Source organism: Nycticebus coucang, chromosome 18 (assembly GCF_027406575.1).
Source record: "Nycticebus coucang isolate mNycCou1 chromosome 18, mNycCou1.pri, whole genome shotgun sequence".
Classification (NCBI taxonomy): domain Eukaryota; kingdom Metazoa; phylum Chordata; class Mammalia; order Primates; family Lorisidae; genus Nycticebus; species Nycticebus coucang.
The window spans coordinates 73,343,931-73,356,050 of NC_069797.1; the positions used below are offsets into that span (position 1 = coordinate 73,343,931).

The 12,120-nt window shown below is 47.8% G+C and overlaps 2 protein-coding genes across 8 annotated transcripts in view; one reads left to right on the forward strand and one right to left on the reverse strand.

Moving 5' to 3' along the window:
- The window catches only part of RAB37 (RAB37, member RAS oncogene family), a 60,135-nt gene that overhangs the window by 19,478 nt on the left and 28,537 nt on the right, over positions 1-12,120 (forward strand). The window lies entirely within an intron of this gene.
- Positions 1-12,120, reverse strand: part of CD300LF (CD300 molecule like family member f) — a 37,882-nt gene that overhangs the window by 2,981 nt on the left and 22,781 nt on the right. For 4 of the 6 annotated variants that reach the window (XM_053567697.1, XM_053567693.1, XM_053567692.1 and 1 more), the window contains 3 exons: positions 6,657-7,007; positions 5,134-5,266; positions 116-228 (listed from right to left, as the gene is read on the reverse strand). In XM_053567697.1, the coding sequence (XP_053423672.1) occupies positions 116-228; positions 5,134-5,266; positions 6,657-7,007 (597 nt within the window). The remainder of the gene's footprint in view (positions 1-115; positions 229-5,133; positions 5,267-6,656; positions 7,008-12,120) is intronic. The other 2 variants (XM_053567698.1, XM_053567696.1) reach the window with 1 other exon arrangement.

Genomic DNA, 12,120 nt, shown 5'->3' on the forward strand with positions numbered 1-12,120 from the left:
CCAGCTTTCAGTGGCCTTTAGGACTGGGTGGGCAATCCCTCAGAGCAGATAGCCCCCAGACGACAACACTGGCCCCCACCCTCTACCCAGCCAAGCCTCAGTCAGGCCCCCTCACCTTCCTTCTGCTGCTTCATCATCCTCCAAGCCAAGAGCGAGATGATCATCAAGAGAAGCAGCAGTATGGCAAAGATGAGGGGAAGGAGGATGCTGAGTCTCATGATGCCAAGCCTAGGGACAAGGGGAGGAGGCCCATGCACCCCAGACTCCCCTCCCGCCCTGAGCCTGCTCCCACCCATCCAGTAGTGGGGGAGGGGCAAACACCTTAGGACCTTCATATCTGTGGTTTGCAGCCAGGGAACCCTCACTCCTGGGGGCCCTCAATGATGGTTTTAAAAAAAGAGAAAGGGATTCCACAAGGTGGTTTCAGTGTGTCTAGAACAGCGGTTCTCAACCTCCCTAATGCCACGGCCCTTTAATACAGTTCCTGTGGGTCGCGACCCACAGATCGAGACCCGCTGGTCTAGAAGCTTAAGAGAGATTGCAGAGCAACAGGCTGCTGAAATGTCTCCCTCCTCCCGTACTCGCTTTCCCTACCGGGTTGAATATCGTCCTTCTCCCAAACCCACATCCATTCAGAACCCGAGTACATGACCTATCTGCAGATGCTCTCAAGTTAAGCTGAGGGCATACTGGATTAGGGTGGGCCCTAATCCAATGACCAGTGTCCTTATAGAAGAGAAATTTGAACACACAGGCACACATAGGGAGAAGACCATGTGACACCAAAGGCAGAGATCGGAGTGACGCTACCCCAAACCAGGGAACACTGACAACTGCTGGCAACCACCAAAAGCTAGGACTGTGGTATGGACAGAATGTTCCCTTGAGCCCCAAGAAGGAACCAACCTACTGACACCTCAATTTCAGGGGTCTGAGAGAACCCACTTCTGTTGTTGTAAGCCACTCAATGTGTGGTATTTTGTGACAGCAGCCACAGGGCAACGATGTACCCTACTTAGTCTGCCATCCCCAGAGCAGGCAGGGGATTCCTTGAGTCAAAAGTCAGAGCCTCTTTCCTCTACTCAAAATCAGCCCCTGAGAGTGGCCAAGGCTGACAGTGGCCTCCACATAACCACCCCCTACCCCCAAAAAAATCTTTCTCTTGTCTCACTGCTGCTCTCAGCCCGGCCACACTGAGCTTCCCACTGCCCCTCCGATACTCCAAGACCTTTGTCCAGATGTGCTTTTCCAAGAACCATGTTCCTTCCAGAGCTCTGCAAGGCTCACCTCTTCCAGTCTCTGCTTAGGAACCATTCTCTCCATGAAACCCACTCTGACTTCACTGGTTTTTTGTTGTTTTTTGTTTATTTGTTTGTTTTTGAGACAGAGTCTCACTCTGTTGCCATAAGTAGCATCATGGCATCATCATAGCTCATAGTAACCTCAAACTCCTGGGTTCAAGCAACCCTCCTGCCTCAGCCTCTCGAGTAACTGGGACTACAGTGCCTGCCGCAACACGTGGCTAGTTTTTCTATTTTTAGTAGGGACAGGGTCTCCATCTTGCTCAGGCTAGTCTCGAACTCCTGAGCTCAGGCAATCCACCTATGTCAGCCCCTTGGAGTGCAAGGATTACAAGCATGAGCCACTGCACCCGGCCTCCAATCACCCCGTTTAATTCTGCAAGCTACACATCTCGTCACTCATACCCTGCGCAATCTTTTTCATTCTTTCCCACAGCACATGTCACCTCCTAATCTAGAAGATTTATTACTTATTCCTTACACTTATTATCTGTTTCCCACTCTAAAATATAAGCGGCGTGAGGAATGGGATTTTGGTCTGCAATGTTTGTTACTGTTTCCCAGGGCCTTGACAGTGCCTGGCACAGAATTTTGAATGAATGAATCTACATTTAGCCTCCATGTGACTCCCCAGGCTAACCAAAATGCCAGAGTTGACTTTGAGTTGTAATGTCAGTCCCCTCCCCACACCTGGCTCTTTCCTATGGGCATCTAAACTTTCTCTCACCTGGAACCCACTTTCTCTTCTCACCATCCTCCTTTCTCCTCCCCTTCACAACCTAATTTCTTCAAAGATCTGTCTACACCTCTTAGCTACCTGCTTTCTTCTGTTCACTCCTCAAAACAGAGTCTGGCCTCTGCCCCTTCCTGCTGTTGTCTCTGCTCCCACCCACACACCAGTTCCCTCCTCAGGGATAAACCCAATGGACATACTCTGGAGAACCTGTTGGCCAAAACGTCCTTCTTGGAAGCTCTTTCCTCGGATTCAAGGCAGAGTCCTCTCCTGGATGCCTACCTCGCGCTCTGGCTGTTCTTCTCAATCTTCTTTGTCAGTTTACTCTTCTTCTAAATGTCCTGAGAAGGGGCTCCTTTAGCTCCACTCTCCACCTCTGTCTTAAGTGCCCATCTCATGGCCAGTGCTTTCCAGGTCTCTGTCTCCAGACCACTCTCTGAGCTCCAGACCACACACCACCTGGACACTTCCATCTCGGTGGGCCCAAGTACTCCAAACTCATCTCTTCTCCCCAAACCCACTTTCCTCAGCTCTCTGTCTTTCCTGATAGTCCCTTCTTCCCACCACTTGCCCGGACTAGAAATCTCAGACTCATTTTTGACTCGTCACCCTCTTTCTTGCTCCACATCCTATCAGCCACCAGCATATCCTAACCCAATTATATCTTGCAAGTTTGACAATTTGGTCACTTCCCTCAAACCCCATTGCCACTACCCAAACCTATCTCCTCGCTCAGACCATTGTAACAGCCCCTCACTCAATTCCTGGCCTCCAGCACACCTTTAGGACTGCAGCCAAGAATTCTCTGCTCATAACCCTTCAAGGGCTCCCCGTTGTCTTCTAGATAAAATCCAAGCTTCTTGACCCAAAGTACAAGGCCCTTTGAAACCTGAGACCCTGCTGGCCTCATAGCCTCATTTCCTGTCATTTCCCTGAAGCCAGCCGCTTCTCCCTGGCTCCATCACTGTGAGCGGCTTCACATTCCTCGGTGCTGCTGCCCAGTCCCTGGTCCCCTCCTCTCCCTCTCCCTCTCCCCTGCACTCTCTTTCTCCCTTCCAGCTTCACCCAGCAATCTCTGACTCATCCCTCCAGGAAGCACCCCCTAGCCCACCCTGTGTGACAGAGGTGTGGCCTCACCACCCGGATTCACCTTTTCTCAGTGCCTGTCATTACCATAATCACCTAATTGCTTGAGTAAGTCCCTCCGGTCTGTAATTTTCTGTGTCCCCTCTAAATCCCTATGTTGAAGTCTCAACCCCAACACCTCAGAATGTTACTAGATTTGGAGATAGGGTCTTTACAGAGGTAATTAAGGTTAAATGAGGTCACTGGGGTGGGCCCTAGGCCAATGAGACTGGTGTCATTCGAAGAGGAGATTAGAACAGAAACACAGAGGGGTGGTGACCCTGTGAGGACACAGGGAGAAGGCAGCCGTCTGCAAGCCAAGGAGTGAGGCCTCAGGAGAAGTCAACCCTGCTGACATCTTCATCTTAGACTTCCAGCCTCCAGAATTGTGAGAAAACAAATTTCTGTTGTTTAAATCACCCAGACTGTGGTATTTTGTTAGGGCGGCCCATATAAACAAATACAAGGGCTATCTAATTCATCACTGGAGTCACAGAAGTCTGAGAAATAAAGTCATCCATCAATTATATCAACTGTATTTGATTTCATCAATTGACTCTAGATTATAAGTACCCCAAGGCAGAAACTTCAATTATTTTGTTCATTCTTGTATCCCTTTGTATGCCCTAGAACAAAGCTAGGTATGAGTAGGTGCTCAATAATTATTTGTTGAATAAATGAGTGAATTATGCATCTCATACTGATTGGAGGCCCTAATTGGTACTTACGTCTGGCTTTGATTAATAAAATAAGGAAATGCCTTAGCTATTACTTATAAAAAAGCAGTTTCATTTTAAAAAAAACTTTCAAAACAAAGAACAAATGGGAGAGCAGGAAATAGAAGGGGTCTCCAAATGGTAGAATGTTTGGGGGATCTGTGGCAAGGTCCCAGCAATAGGATACCTTGGCAGATCTCAAAACAAAGTCAAGAGGGCCAAGGAAAGTGAAAGGAGGAAATGAAAGGGAACTTCTCCACTTCTAGAAAGCCCTTTTGACTGCAGGTGGCTGGGCAGGGCTCTAGGAGCCATAAACAGAGCTCTGGGCATGCAATCCACAGATTTCCGCCCAAGCTCCAGAGCCACTCCTCACTGAGGAAGGGACTGAGGCTCAGTTTCTTCTTCTGTAAAATGGGAACAGTCGTGTCTGCCCATTCTTCCACGTGAGGTGGTGGTCCTAGGCAAGGTCAAAGAAAATGAAATAATGGGCAGGAAACAATAAAATAGCCGGGCGTTGTGGTGGGCGCCCATGGTCCCAGCTACTTGGGAGGCTGAGGCAAGAGAATCACGTGAGCCCAGAAGTTTGAGGTTGCTGTGAGCTGTGACGCCATAGCACTCTACCCAGGGCGACGTGGTGAGACTTTGTCTCAAGAAAAAAAAAAAAAAGAAGAAGAAAAAGAAAAGAAATAATGGGCAGGAAAGCCCTCTGTGGGCTGCCAGGTACCCTACAGACAAAGGAACCATCAGTCTCACTGTTTTCCTGCCACAGTGAGGCAGTGAGGCAGGTAGGGAAAGAGCACTTCCCCAAATGCTCCTTGTCCTCCCAAAACATAGGCCAAAAATCATCCCTGCAGCCCCATGGCCCCAAGCCAACACTCAACACTCTCCTCACTGACAGCCACTCATCTGTCTCCCGCTCTATGCTCTGAGCTCCACAGAGGACAGAGCCCAGCGCAGTGCCTGCCATGCAGAAGTTAACTCAGTAAAGGGGCAGTGAATAAATGATGAATGAATGAACCAACTGACCTAGAACTGTACTGAGTTCCCGGATGAAGGACTGTGAGGGCTGAAAGGACACTGTGTGGCCTGAGAACAAATGGGAAGAGCCCCCAGTGTCGTCGTCATCATCACCCTCACCAAGGAGCCTGCAGGTTCAGGACCAAGCTCTGGCAGGGACCCAACATTTCAAAGGGTTCCCCTACTGGAGGGGTTTGGGCCAAGTGGGCCACAGGGAACAGCAGCGTTGGAACTGGCTTACCTGTCACCAGAGTGAAAATTAGTCAGCGTGGAGGAATCTTCAGTCTTTTCCAGATTGACAGGCGCTGTAAACGTGGTGATGGTGGTGATGGTGACGGTGGTGGTAGTAGTAGTGGTGGTCTTGGCATTCAACACTGTAGATTACACATCACTCTGCCCACTAGCCCACCCACAGCCCTGCTCGCAGCTCTGAGTCTGCGGTGCCTGGGCTGCCGTGGGAGGGGCCTGCAGCCTGCACCAGGTGGGAGGGCGCACTCAGACCCAGGGAGGAGCCTCAGGACCAGGCTGGGTGGAGTCAGCTGAACTTGAAACAAATCCTGCTACTTGTGGCAGGGCCTCAGCTAACCCTCGCCTCACCTTATATACCCAGTAAAGACAGGAGCAGAGGGGGAATTCACACAGCATCTGACATGGACCCTAGATCTGGCACATCAAAGATGAGAGTCTGCCCTGAACAAAATTATAATGTTCAGGAAGAACTTTGACTTTGGGCAAGTTGCAAAGCTTCATGATGAGGATACCTACTTCTCGGGCTTGTCGCAAGGATTTGGTGAGACAATGGACGTTCGGCACTTTGCAAACTAGAACATGCCCCAGGTGCTGCCCCTTGCCATGAGGGCCCTCAGGCCAGTACCAGTGTCTGAAGGGAACACAAGCCCCACCTAACAGATAAACTCCTGCAAACCAGGATACTGGGACCTTGGACCTGAGCCTCCCACAAGGCTCTGCCTTCTAGAAGGACTAGAAAGACAGCATCAGGAAGCCCAAATGTGCAAATGGAGCTGGGTGGGACTCCAGGTCCCAGAAATGCAGCCGTTTGACTGTGAAAGCCTTTCTGGACCTCAGGATTACACCCCAGCACTCCGACTATGCTGGGCCTCTATCCCAGTTGGAGCAAGGCACACCTGGGCACCAGAGGCCCCAGAAAAGTACTGTCAGGGAGTGGGGTCTCTGGGTACCATGGAAGGGGATCCTTTGGCCCATGAGCTGAAACTGGGACCATCACTTTGTCCCTTGTGAGCAACAGACACTGACACTGAGCTGCACAGAGAAAGAAATAAAAGTGCCTAGGGAGGGTTAATCCAGTGATTTGCTACCAGTGTGCCATGGCAGTGCTGTGAGAGGGTCTCAGGTGTGCTGTGAAAAATGTTAAAGATCATTAATGAAATTATTTTCTAAAGGAGTTCAAAGAACAATAATTATATTCTTTCTTTTACTCTTTTGTTTAATCAACATAATTTAAGTGTGCTGCTGAAGTTTAACTATGGATTCAAGTGTGCCACGAGATTAAAAAGATTGAAAATGCTGGTTTAATACCATCTTGGAAGGGGATTCTGGGAGCCCATGGCACATAGGAAGGGCCCTGCCCTCCCAGTCCCAAGTGCACAGTTGAGCTCTGAGACCTCAGGACTCAACCATCTTCTGTGATGGGTCACACTGAGTAGCAGTTAATTCACTCTAATGGGACCACAGGGACCAGAACAGAGCAGGCAGGCCCTGAAGAGATGTTCCACGCCCTCTTACCTGGGTCAATGGTCACCTTAACTTGGACCCCATGGTCAACTCCAATTCTTTCGATCCCACACCAGTACATGTCAGCGTCATCTCTCCTGAGCGCCTCCATGGTCACAGTCAATGTGTGGTCTTTCCAGCTATCCCTGATGGACACACGGTCCTCCTTCACCTCTTTCTCTATGCCAGTGGTCTTAACAAGGATCTTACAGAAGCTCCAATCAGCCCCTCGACACCACCACTTCCGGTTGGTTTCCCACACTGGGTCATAATGACACTGCACAGTCAATGAGCCCCGCTCTGGGCCACTAGCTGCTCCTGGACTGGTGATTGGATTCCCTCGAATCCCAGCATTGGGGGAACCTGGAAAACAAATCCATGTACCTATCACTTCCCATCCCAAGGGCAGGGCCACAGCCTCTTGCCTTGGAAACAGCTCCCAAATGCAAGTGTCTCTCTCTTTTTGTTTTTTGCTTTTTGGGGTTTTTTAAGAGATAGAGTCTCACTTTATTGCCCTGGGTAGAGTGCCGTGGTGTCACAGCTCACAGCAACCTCCAACTCTTGGGCTTAAGTGATTTTCTTGCCTCAGCCTCCCAAGTAGCTGGGATTACAGGCACCCACCACAACACCCAGCTATTTTTGTTGTTTTGTTACAGTTTGGCCGAGGCCAGGTTCAAACGCCCATCGGTATATGGGCCTGGCGCCCTACCCACTGAGCCACAGGTGCCACCCAAATGCAAGTGTCTCATGAATTAAATCACTAGGTGCCAAACCTTTGTCCTTCAATGTCCCACTGGGTCAAAGACTTGAGGAAAACCCCTAGAGAGCACAACCAAAGACCCCAAAAGAAACAAGATGTTGACACTGAGCAATAATAGTGTTCTGTAATTCACCCCTCTTCTCCTTCTTATGGTCAATGTTATCTGCATCTTTCAAGGGATATCCTTTTGCAGCCACCTTTGCATTATATTGGTCTGGTGGGGAGAGAATACCAGAAGACCCATTTCCATGAGAAAGTGGTTACTGCCTTGACCCCTCAGGAGGTCCAGCTGAAGCAGCCACATGAGATGGCTATGGAGAGACTGTCCTGATGGTGCTAATGGTGTCTAGAGTCTCTGCTGTAGTGACCCAACCTGGAGGTCTCCAGGTGCTTTGGGACATATGTCACACAGTTCCTATTTTCTTCATTGAATTGCTTTAGCCCCATTGTCAAATGACAAATCTGTGATTATTTATGGATTTCCCATTCTGTTCCATTGATCTGTTTGTCCATCTTTATGCCAGTCCACCCTGTCCTGATTACTATACCAGAGGTAGTAAGCAAGTATCATAAACAGTGAAGCAGCATTTTCTTAAAATATTTATTCATCTTGTTCTTTCTCTCTTGTATTCATCTTTGAAAGATTCAGAATACAGGAAAATATTTCTTCACTGTAAGAAAAACAACACTTCCAACATGATAACAAATGGCAAATAACACAAGGCCTCATTGTCAGTGAGGACCATGGCAATCCAGAGAGCAAAAGATGCACGCAAAGGCTCAGACCTTGTTCCACTCCAGCCCATGTTCCTCATATGAGAAACGGGTTCTGCAACAAGAACACACAGTGGGGCAATAACAGTCTCTTCAATAGATGATGTTGGGAAAATTGGATATCTACCTGTAGAAGAATGAAATTTGGCCCTATCTTACCCACCATACACAATAGTCAACTCAAGATGGATAAAAGATTTAACTATAAAACCTGAAACTGTAAAAATACTAGAAGAAAATAATAAGGAAAAATTTCCATGTCATTGATATGGGCAATGATTTCTTGGATATGACCCAAAAAACACCAGCAACAAAAGGAGAAATAAACAAATGGAATTGCATCAAACTAAAAAACTTCTGCACAGCAAAGGAAACAATTAACAGAGTGAAGACACAACTCACGGATTTGGAAAAACTATTTACAAACCATACATCTGACATGGGGATAAGATCCAAAATATTTAAGGAATTCAAATAACTCAATAGCAAGAAACCCAATTTAGGCTAGGCGTGGTGCCTCATACCTGTAATCCCAGCACTTGGGAGGCTGAGGTGGGTGGATTGCCTGAGCTAATGACTTTGAGACCAACCTGAGCAAGAGCAAGACCCTGTCTCTAAAAAAATAGCCAGGTGCTGTGGTAGGCACCTGTAGTCCCAGCTACCTGTGAGACTGAGGCAAGAGAATCACTTGAACACAAGAGTTGGAGGTTGCTGTGAGCTAAGATGCCATGGCAGCACCAAGGGTGACCAAATGAGGCTGTCCCAAAAAATAATAATAATAACCCAATTTAAAAATTGACAAAGGCTCTCACCAGACATTTCTCAAAAGGGATACAAATGGCCAACAGATATATCAAAAATGCTAAACATCTCTAATCATCATCAATGAAATGCAATTAAAACAACAAGATATCACTTCATACCTATTGGAATAGCTATTATTAAAAAGACATATGATAGGGCGGCGCCTGTGGCTCAGTCGGTAAGGCGCCGGCCCCATATACCGAGGGTGGCGGGTTCAAACCCGGCCCCGGCTGAACTGCAACCAAAAAATAGCCGGGCGTTGTGGCAGGCGCCTGTAGTCCCAGCTACTCGGGAGGCTGAGGCAAGAGAATCGCTTAAGCCCAGGAGTTGGAGGTTGCTGTGAGCTGTGTGATGCCATGGCACTCTACCGAGGGCCATAAAGTGAAACTCTGTCTCTACAAAAAAAAATAAATAAATAAAAATAAAAAATAAAAAGACATATGATAAGTGTTGGCAAGGATTGGGAGAAAAGGGAACCTTTGTATGTTGTTGTAGAAATGTAAATTAGTACAGCTATTTTAGAAAACAGTATGAAGGTTCTTCAAAAAATGAAAAATATAATTACCATATGATGCAGCAATGCCACCTGTGGGAGCATATCTAAAGGAATTGAAATCAATATGTTGAAGAGACCTCTGCACTCCCATGGTCATTGCAGCATTATTCACAGTAGCCAAGATAAAGAGGCAAAAGCAAGTTAAGTATTTATCAACAGATGACAGGATAAAGCAAATGTGGCGTATATATACAATGAAATACTATATAGCCCTCAAAAAGAAGAAAATTCTGTCATTCATGACAACACAGATGGAACTGGAGGATATTACGTTAAGTGAAATAGGCCAGGCACAGAAATACATGTACCATATGATCTTACAATTAAGTTCATGAAGTCATCCTAGAACAAGTGCTACATACCTCATTGCTGAATATCACTACAGTCACCTTTGAAGTACTCCCCTTGCAAAGCTATACACCTATGCCAGTGCCTAGTCCACCCTTCAAAGCATCATTGTCATCATATTAGTTCTGACAATTAAGTTCACAAACTTGCCACCGTGCACTTATTTTGGCAGCTCTGTACAAACAACTTGGTAAGATTTCATAACCTTGGTATATCAATGTCTCACTGCTGTCTTCCTGTTGACGTGTGACAATGTCCTTCTGAGTGGTGTTCACTGTTGTTGTTGTGTGCTTTTTGTGTGCTCTGATGATCATTCCAGAAAAAGAGCTCCAAAATTGCTTTGAAGAGTGGACTAGATGCTGGCATCAATGCACACCTTCCCAAGGGAGGTACAGCTTCTGAATGACCTCCAGAACTATAATGTAATAACTGGTGTCATGGAACTTTGTCACGGCAGCAAGAGGAAACTAATACAGACAGCCATCCCATCCTTAGCTGCTTTGTTAGCCCATCTCACCCCCTAAGAAACTGCCCTGGCCTCTCACCTGAGCCTTGAGATTGGACCCAACCTTTGAACCATGTGCCCCACTCACTGCTTGAACCCCTCTGTCCCTGGTGCCCATACCCCATCCAGTCCTGCCATCCAAATCCTTATGACACAGGTGTCATCCTGGAGCACTTGGAAGCAGCTGTCTCCTCAGGCAGTTACTCACAGCCCAGATCACACAGCGTTATCCTAGAGCAAAAGGACAATGGGCCCCAGAGAGAAGCAAGCTGCTCACAGCCAGGGGGTGATAGAGCCAGGCCTGGCCCATCTCTAGCTGGGCATAGGAGACCAGCTGGTCTCCACTTTGGGTCAGCACACTTGGGGCCTTGTCCAAGTATATGATGTGACTTAAGTTGAACATGGCAGCTCATTTTTCTCTGGAAAAGAATAGATTATTAAAACTCTCTTCCTTTCTTGTAGATGTAATTCTTTGAGGTGATGAAAGTAAACCTCTTCCTGTCTCACAGAAAGTGAACTTCTGGTCAATACATATATATTATTTTCTTTTTTCTTTTATTTATTTATTTATTTATTTTTTTCTGGAGACAGAATCTCACTCTGTCTCCCTGGGGTAGAGTACTATGGAGTCATTATAGCTCACAGCAAACTCCAACTCTTGGGCTTAAGAGATTCTCTTGCCTCAGCCTCCCGAGTAGTGCCCACCACAACATCTGGCTAATTTTTCTATTTTTAGTAGAGATGGGGTCTCACTCTCAGCTCAGGCTGGTCTGGAACTCCCAAGCTCAGGCAATCCACCAGCTTCTGCCTCCCAGAATGCTAGGATTACACGCGTGAGCCACTGCTCCCAGCCCAGGTCAATACTTTTTTTTCTTGAGCATTTTAAACACTGAACTCTTTAGAAAAAGGAAGCAGTGCTGGGGAAATCAGCTGCTTCTGACTGGAAGTTCTGTGAGACAGGCTGGTGGGAACAGAGGCACGAGGTCCCACGTTAGTACACAGAGCTGCACCTCACACCCAACCACACACACCCCAGTAAACTCTCACAGCTGCTCACCACCAAGTGCCTCCGTTTCCAGAGGCAGGAAGAAACGCCCCGCCTGTACTTTCCTCGCCTGGCCAGGCATCTTCTACCACGTCACCCCCAGTCTGCCTCCTCCATGTCTACGCTGGAACTCACTCAGGGCCGCGTGTCCAAAAACTACTCCAGTCTGCTTTCACTAGCCTCGTGGTCCTGGGCGGGTCACTTTCCTGCCTTGTGACCTACTTCCCTTGAGAGATGCTAATTACACCTGTGACCTGCAACTCTGAAGCATGTGACAAGCCACACGGACCTCTCTGTTCCTCAAACACGCTGGCCAAGCTCACTTCCAGAGCCCTTCGCGCTTGCCGTCCCTGAGCCTGGAAAGCTGGGCCTGCCCCCGAGGGCCTGCTCTTTCTCCCCCTTATTCTTCCAGGTCTTAACTCAGAGATGTCAGAGACCCTTCTCAGGGGCATCCTTCAGCCCACCCCACCCACAGCACTTCCCCCAGCTGAATACCACTGTGTGTGTCACCTTGTTCTGTTTTCCTCGCAAATTATCTTGTTCATGTCTATAACTGATAGATGGAAGGATCAAATCAGACCACACAAGACAGTCACAAACCATCAAGGGCTGTCCAGTTACCACAAATGCCCCTCTCGGAAACTCCAATCCAGACATTTGCCACATGCTTCCCAGACAGTTCCC